Raw genomic sequence first — 9,181 nt, 5'->3', positions numbered from 1 at the left:
GACCGAGACCAAGTAAGGTATGACCAAGACCGAGCGGTTAGGTCCGAGTAGGGGAAGGCATGACAAAGAGCGAGCAAAGGCATGACTGTGACTGAACGGTCACTAACAGATAAAGATTGAACACTAGCTGAACTCAAGCCGAGTGATGTTAAGTATAGTATAAAATGTTAGAAATTGGAAGGCGGAGAAAAGTTTAGCCAAACGGTGGACAGTGGTAAGAAAGAAGAAGAAGAACACCGAATGGTGAAAAGTTGTAAGAAAGAAGAAGAAGAAATCCGAACGGTAGAAGGAGTTGAAGAACTGAAGCTGACTGGTTTGAAGTGTCAATATTCAAACTGTTCCAAGTCTCGCAGATAATCGATTATCACTTACAATAATTGATTATCACTGGCAATTGTAATATGTCGTTTCAGTTTCAAACAATAGTCTATATACACTCTTCTTCCAAACCCTTCAAAAATAACTTTGCGATTTTGAGAATACATTGCAGTTTGAGGAAGTTCTCAAGTGCTAGTTTGTGCTTATTGTCAAGTCTTGTGAATAGGATAAGCTTGCGCTTTGTATGTCAAAGCTCGGAGCGGTTCTCTTCAAGATGGCTTAGTAGTTCACTTCCGGTTCGTTTGTCGAAGGAAGGTTCTTTCTGTTCTTATTTGTATTTCATCTTATTGTAATATGTGAACAATATTTTAGTGAAAAGGTTAATCACTATTTATAGTGATTAACAATTGGACTTAGAATCTTTTGATTCGAACCAGGATAAAAATCATTTGTGTGATTTTTCTATTCGTTACACTCTTTATATTTACTACACATCAACTATTCGGTAATATTTTTGTAAGAAAGTTAAAGGAACAATTTTAATTGACCGAACATGCTTTCCACAATTTTATTGCATTGCGCGACTCGACAATACCGGTTGTTTTAACCAACAATATTTTCAAATGCTTAACACTTCATTTTTCCCCAGTCCAAGCTTCTTCAAGTGTGATGCCATCCAGCGTCTTTGTTGGATACAAATTTAGAATATAGGTGGCTGTCAGCACAGTCTCTCCCCATAAGAAATTAGGCAGCCCTTTACTCTTCAGCATACACCTAACCATATTTAATATGGTTCTGTTTTTCCTTTCTGGTGCCTCATTGTGTTGTTGTGTATAGGGAAGGGTAACTTCATGTATTATCCCCTTCTTTTCACAAAAAATGTTAAACTCAGTGAAGGTATACTTTCCTCCTCCATTTGTTCTCAACACTTTAGTTTTCTTCACACATTGTCTCTCAACAAGACATTTGAACTTCTAAAACACTTGCAACACCTGCAGCACCTGCAACACCTCCATCTTTCTCCTAATCAAGTAAACCCAGCATTTGCTGGTCCAATAATCAATAAACATTAGAAAATACTTGTTGCCCCCAGGTGTTTTTGTTTCTATAGGACCACAAACATCTAAATAAACCACCCCTAACTTCTCTGCTGACTTATGGGATAAGAACTTCTAGAAACTACCCCTAGTTTGCTTGCACTGGATACATTCTTTGCATATTGTCTCTAGTATTTTAACCTTTGGTAAGCCACTCACCATACTCTTTTGGCTTAACTGGGATAAATCCTTAAAACTTAAGTGTCCAAATCTGAGATGCCACAACCATTCTTCTTTGTTTTTTGTTGCAATAAAACACTGTTGTTTTACTACATTCATCACCACCCTTAAAGTTCTATTCTGTGACCACTGAGCCTGAACAACTATCTTCTTATTTTGGTTAAAAATGCTGAGATAATTGTTCTCCATTTTCATCACATACCCTTTTTGTAGTAGCTACCCCAAACTAAGCAAATTTGTCTTCAGACTTGGTATATTCAATACCTCTTCAATTATCACTTCTCTCCCATCCCCATCTCTCAAGACAACCCTACCAGAACCTTCTGCAGCCAAACTCCTATCATCTGCAAATCTGATTTTCCCTTGTACAGCCTCCTGCATCCTCACAAACCAATCTTTCCCTCTAGTCATGCGGGTGGAACAACTAGAATCTAAATACCACACAGTATTTTCTAGTTGTTCTGCATCAATGCTGGCCATCAGCATTACTGCTTTAGAATCAGATTCTTCATCCTGGGCCAGATTAGCCCTCTTCTTGGGTTTATTTGTTGCTCCTTCTTCCTTCCAACACTCATTTGCATAATGGCTAAATTTCTGATAGTTGTAACATTTGACCTTCTTCTTGTCAAACTTTCATTCACCATCAAACTTCTAATTTTTGCCTTTCATTGATTCACTAGACTCTTCTCATTGCTATTCCAATGAATCTTTATGCTTCTTGTTGCCTTTAATGCCTTTCCCGGACCCATTTTTTCCCTTGTATTGAGACCTGACCTGTAATGCATGTTCTTGGCATTGTTTGCGCTCAATGATGTGATACTCATGAGCTTCTAATGAGTGATGCAGCTCCTCAATTTCCAGAGTTTCCAGATCACAGTTCTCTTCAATAGCAACCACCACATGATCAAACCTAGGTGTTATGGTTCTTAGAATTTTATCAACAATATATTGATAGAAATCCCATCCTTACAGGCCCTCATTCCATTTACCAACTCCTGCATCTTTTCAAAATACTCTGCCATGGTTTCCCCTTCATCCATGGTCAGAACTTCAAATTGCCTCCTCAAGGTCTGCAATTTCACCTTCTTATTCTTGACTCCATCACCATATGTCTTCACCAAGATGTCCCACACCTCTTTAGCAGTGGCAGCCTTGGAGATCTTGTTAAAGATCTTTGGGCTGACACACTGATACAATAGAAATTTGGCTTTGTTGTCCAGTTTCACCTACATCTTGTAATTTCTTTTCTCCTCTTCAGTGGCCTTTGCACCCAACTCAAGAAGCCCATCTTCTATTACTTCTGAAATATCCTGGAAGCCAAATATGGCTTGCATCTTGATGCACCAATCATCAAAGAGCTTCCCATCAAACACTGGTAAAAGCCCATGTATCCCTCCAAAACCAGTCATTTCCTTCTTGCTTGGATCTTGAAGTTTCTTTGATTTCCTTTTTTCACTTTTAAGGATATACTCGTTCCAAAAAATCCTTCTTTTTTGGATACACACTTCCAGTCTTCAATCACACCCACACACACCAGATTCTGTTTTCCTACGCTCGTGATACACCTAATATTAACAAGTCCAAAAAAGTTAATTTTATTAGATTAAAAAGAATATATTTATTCATTTTTAGAGTTTAAATGTATCAAAGTTTCTCACAATTATGCATAAACTAAAAATATTTAATTATTAAAATATTTGTATTCAAATATATTTAATTACTAAATTTTAAAAAATATAAAAATGACGGTAAACAAAAGTTCTTGATTTTGTTTTACAAATTAGAATATACTAAAGATCACTTTTAAACCAAAAGATTCTCTTGGCACTCATTAACTAATATCTGTAATATATAAAAAGAAAGAAAATAAAAAAAAATGAGGAAGATACAAAACTTGAAATTCATTATACAAAACGAACAAACCTTAATGGCTTAATGATTGTTTAGAATCAATATCCATGTTTGTTAATCTATCTACACAAATATAAAAAATAAAATATACAACATTCATGTGTTACACAATCCAGATAAACAACACTAACATCACCAAAGGTGTCAAATTAAAAGCCTCATACAAAGTTTGTCTAATATGGGAAACTATATATTTATTACTATATAAAATATTTATTACTATTATTATAAAATATTTCTATGAAAAAACAGTTGTTAATGTAAAAACTAAATTAGCATGTTTATAACTGATGCTCTTAAATTTATTGTTAATCAGCATACTTCAGTGTCGAAGTTTTATGAGATCTATTATAACATAAATATATGACCTTCTATAATGAAAATGCCCAAAATCACTTAAAGTTGTAAAGAAAGATTCAAAATTATTGTAACCATTATGATGGTTATAGTCATTTAAAAATCAACGATTTAGCCAAAATTAAAACAAATTATTTTTCAATCTTGAATAATTCTAAATATTACTAGTTATAATAATTCAAATTCAATGTCTATCTTTCATGTTTCTCCAAAATAGAAGAAATGATTTGCTTATGAATGTCAAATGACTTCGTTAACAAATAATGAAGGAAAAGTTCATTGTAGAAGAAGAATAACATGCTTTTGAATTTGAAACGATGACTTCGGACAAAAGAAGTTTTCAACATCTCAACGTTTTGTGCACCCTAACTAGAATTAATACAATGAATTTATTATATATTTGAAATAAGTTTTTGTTAAAGTCGATTGCACATTTTATATATTGTTGATTTTGAAATTTAATGATATCACTACAGTTTTATCCATTAAAACATTTTATTAAAAAATTAAAAAAAAAGTAAATAAAATTATCATTCACTCCAGAGTTATTTAAATTTTAACATGTCAATTCTTTTCTATATGTTCTTTTAAAAAAAAATCTAATAATTGATATCATTTATAGAGAGTTTTATACAAAATAAGATACTCAAATCAATATATCTGAAGGGGAAATGGTCTAAGCTATCCAAACTTTTCAATACAAGCAACAAAAATTGCATTCAATATTTTGTTCTCCCTTTTGTAACATTACTTTGACTTTCATGGTTTCATACTTTGATTGCGTGACTATTCATCCAATTGATTCAATGAATTTAATATCCCACATTTTAATTTATATGTTTTTAGATTCATATTTTCTATCGAACCAACTAAATACCAGATCAATTATATAGATAAATCAAATATTTAAATGAAATAAATATTTAATCATTAAATAATAATAGTTGGCCTAGCATTAATCTAAATTAAAAATAAAATAAAATATATGTTTCAGTTCTTTCAAAATTTTCCAAATTCAGTTTTTCTCTTCCAAAGATTATCATAGTTTTCTATCTCTAATTTGGAAATACTTTTACTTTTTATTGTCAAATGATTATGACTAACATTTAATTTAACTGTGATTACAATATCAAACATAAAATGTTAGAAGGTAAAAATATTATCATTATGAACTAAAATCAAATTTAAAATTTTAGAAGGAAAAATACATATTCACCTTAGAATTCGCAAAATTTTAGAGATAAAAGGTTGAAGAATATGATATTTTATTTTTATATCATAGTCCAATTGTCCAAAATAAATCAATAATTTAATTATTGCTTGCGTAAACACCCCTCCAGGCCCAACTGATTCAACCCCATTACTTTGAATATGGTCGTCATCTTAGTATAATTTTCTTTTTCTGATTTAAACTACGAAAAAGATTTCAATTTAAGTTTAAATATTAAATTTAACTAAATTTAAAATAAACATAATATTTTGTTTTAAAATTCTTGAGATTGATTCTGGCTATTGGTTATTTTCTTTAAAATACTAAAATTCACAACATAATTTACAATACATTGTTTTAAGTTCAATTTTTATACAATTAAAAAATAAAGAAATGTTGAGAATTTTTTGTTAAGCTTAAAAAGAATACGATTATAATTTCCTATAACATAATATGTACATAATAGAAATAAATAAATAAAATTTCAATATCTTTTTATGAGCAAAATCTTTTTCAGCATGACTTTCAATTGATAGAAGAGCAGTAAGAAAAAAAAAGGAAGAAAATGATTTCTTTTAATCTCCTTTTAGAAATATTTATTGACATATGGAAAAGAAAAATAAAATAAGAGAGACTCGTGTCAAAAAGCTTCTGAATAAAATGAAGGATTAATTAAGATCGCTCGCTAAAAGTTTATTGGGTCTAATAAAATGTAGTTATAAATATTGTTTGAATAACTGCAAGGAATTAACATTAGAAAGAAGACAGTGTTTTTCTATTTTAAAACTTCAAGATAAAATGATTATCCATTTCAAAAACCTTTTATTTATTGTTTTAAAACTTTGAGATAATATCAGTTACATATCCTTGTCAAAAGAAGAAACAAAATAATATACGAAATGCCAAAATAATAAATACGAGAGAGAAATGTATACTACTCTGCAACAAACTAATCAATTATAACAAATAATAACGTTTCATTAATCAAGAAACTACTAACTTTAACCATTCATTTATTATAAGTAATTATGTAGGGTTGCATAGGAATTAAATATTCCTTCGTTTGGTGTAAAAATGTATGTGAGCGGAAAACTAAAGGAAAAGGTACTTTATATTAAATTTTATTATTTATTTAAATTAATTTCTGGTTAGGTACGTTTCACATCCTTTTAAGAGTCAAAATTAAAAATAATTTAAGTATACCCTTTTATTTTAGAAATAAAAATGTGAAAAATTTGTGAACTCCAAAAACAAATAATACGGTGATTGACATTAAAAAAAATTATCTTAGTATATAAAGAATAAAATAATTCATTTATTTTTATTTGGTAAACAGTCAAATAATTAAAATAAAAAGGATCTCTGATAATTAATGGTTGTTTTAGCGATCGATATAAAATGTCAGTTAAATTATGTTTCTTTTTCTGTTTTCTTTTCTTAAACGAAAACTGAGCATAGATAATAGAGGAAAGAAGGAGAAGAGTAATGTTATTGAAAGAAGCATGCAAAACCGAAGACGGAAGGTAAGGTTTGGTCAAATTTCACAAGAGAAGTCCCAGTCGTTGAAATCCGAATAATTCCCGTGTCATTTTCATGCAAATCTACGTAACACACCACGAATCAGCTCCTTCTACGCCACCAAACACCAAACATTTCCCACTTAATCTACGCAATTCATGTGTTCTAACACGAAAACTTGTCAAAGAATCCTTTTATCTCAAAATCAATAATGCAAGAGTGTTTCAAAATCATAGTTAATTACAACATTTATTCTGTTGAACCAACTTTTTGTCTTGATTACTTTATGTATGAGATGGTTTTAGGTTTAGTGATGAAGTAGTCCAGGCACAGTTTGTTGCGTGAAAGTAGGGCTAGCTGTAACTTACGAAGCTGAGTTTTAATCCCAAGAGCACAAAAAAGTTATAGTGAAAAAGAAGAAAGAAACGTTGATATGATGATGAGTAGTTGTAATCGATGGAAGTGAGAATTGTGATATTCTCTTTACAAAAATATCTGCTTTCGGTGCCATAACCAAGCACTGTAAAACATGATGAGTCAAATTAAAGACCCCCCATCCCACGGCCCAAAAAGAGAAAAAGAAAATAATCATAATAATGAATTTGGATATAAGTCATTAGTATCCTTGATTCTTCTTTAAATTAATTTAAAAAATAATAAAAGTGTAAAATCCTTTTATGATGAATTAATTGAAAGTTGAAAAAAATGTTCCTGGGTGGTCCCCAGCACCCCCACGTTCTACCCCTCAAGCTTCATCATAGGCATTCCACCTCCACGTGTCACGACCATTACACGCACAATTCTCTCCCCGGTTGACCCGAGAACGCAAGTAGAGATAGAAATAAACAAAAAGGGAAGCATCTTACGTCACCCACCTTTGACCATTCCCATTGCATCTTTAAACACCCCATTCTCCTCTCACCAGCATCTCCCACTTCTCTCTGTCTCTCACTCTCACTCACTCACTCACTCACTCAACTCAACTCAACCAAACCATGGTAAGAGCAAGAGACGATCTATGCATCAACGTTCCCACTTTCTTCACGTGCCCTATTTCTCTTGATCTCATGAAATCCCCTGTCAGTCTCTGCACCGGAATCACCTACGATCGCTCCAGCATCCAACGCTGGCTCGACGCCGGCAACAACACCTGCCCCGCAACCATGCAACTCCTCAAAACCAAAGACTTCGTTCCCAACCGAACTCTGCAAAGCCTCATCCAGATCTGGTCCGATTCCCTTCGCCATTCAACTATCCTCTCCCCGGACCAGGTCCTCCTAACCGTCTCTCAATTGGAAACCCCCTCTCTCCGCTCTGCTTCGCTCACCAAACTGCTCCTCTTCGCCACAGATTCTCACCATAACAAACTCTTCCTTTCCAACCTAGAACGCTTGGTCAACCAACTCATTCGTTTCCTCCACAATGTCGACGGAGGACTCATCGCCAGAGCTAACATTCAATTTCTCGAACAAGTCGTCCTTCTGTTAGCTCTGATTCTCGATGGCGTCGAAGATCGCGATGGATTGAGAAACTCTTTGCTCAAAGGAAACAAACAGAGCCTAGATTCTCTTCTTCTCGTTCTGAAACGAGGAGGCTGCGATTCGAGATTCGCCTCCGCCAGGGTTCTGCAGTTCATCGCCGCGGACGCCGAGTCGAAGATTTTAGTAGCCGAGAAGGAAGGCGTGGTTGCGGAATTGCTGAAGTCGGCGGCGCCGGAGAACGATCCGGCGCTGGTCGAGGCCGCGCTGGCGAGCCTGATCGCGATTTCGGCGCCGAAGCGGAACAAACTGAAGCTGGTGAGTCTCGGCGCGGTGAGGGCGCTGTCGAGGCTGTTGGCGGAGGCGGAGCTGGGAGCGGCGACGGTGGAGAAGGTACTGAAGCTGGTGGAGGCGGTTTCTTCGACGAGGGAGGGGCGGAAGGAGATATGCGAGGACGCGGTGTGCGTGGCGGCGGTGCTGAGCAAGGTTCTGAAGGTGTCTACCGTGGCGACGGAGCATGCTGTGACGACGCTGTGGAGCTTGTGCTACCTGTTTCGCGATCGCAAGGCACTGGAGGCAGTGACGCAGGCCAATGGTTTGACCAAGATTCTGTTGCTGATGCAGAGCAACTGTACGCCGCAAGTGCGCCAAATGTGCACCGATTTGCTCAAGATTTTTCGGGTGAACTCCAAGTCATGCCTCACGTGCTACGACACCAAGACCACGCATATCATGCCGTTTTGATGCAGTAATTGAAACGTTTGTAAAATGTAAATCAAACCAAATTTTGTTTGTCCATAGACAGATTTTATAAAATGAAAAATCACCAGGGGAAAGAAATTCATTTCGAGATCCTTCCCGCTCTTTTTCTTTCTCCTTTCTCACACCGTACCGTGTTCACTTTTCCAATAATTCAATCTAATACTGGCGATCATTTTATCAGTAACTAGATTGTTAAATTGATGAACAAAAACGATGAACGATTGTGGTTTCACTTGTGCAAAAGCACGAACAATTTGGCTGCTCTGTTTAATTTTTGGTTGATGAGAGAGAGAGAAAGAGTAATTTGCATTTGTTTACATTGGTGGAGTGTAATTCAATTTGGACCGAAT

At 34.6% G+C, this 9,181-nt stretch overlaps 1 protein-coding gene across 1 annotated transcript; it reads left to right on the top strand.

Annotated features, from left to right (window-relative positions):
* Positions 1-7,226: 7,226 nt before the first annotated feature.
* Positions 7,227-8,953, top strand: LOC108330909 (U-box domain-containing protein 27). Its single transcript, XM_017565505.2, has one exon. It carries the CDS (start codon positions 7,587-7,589, stop codon positions 8,811-8,813), a length of 1,227 nt encoding a protein of 408 aa, XP_017420994.1. The 5' UTR covers positions 7,227-7,586; the 3' UTR covers positions 8,814-8,953.
* Positions 8,954-9,181: the final 228 nt, after the last annotated feature.

This window comes from Vigna angularis, chromosome 4 (assembly GCF_016808095.1).
Source record: "Vigna angularis cultivar LongXiaoDou No.4 chromosome 4, ASM1680809v1, whole genome shotgun sequence".
NCBI classification, from domain to species: Eukaryota; Viridiplantae; Streptophyta; class Magnoliopsida; order Fabales; family Fabaceae; genus Vigna; species Vigna angularis.
Note: the sequence above shows the minus strand (reverse complement) of the source record. Positions and strands in the feature narration are given on the sequence as shown.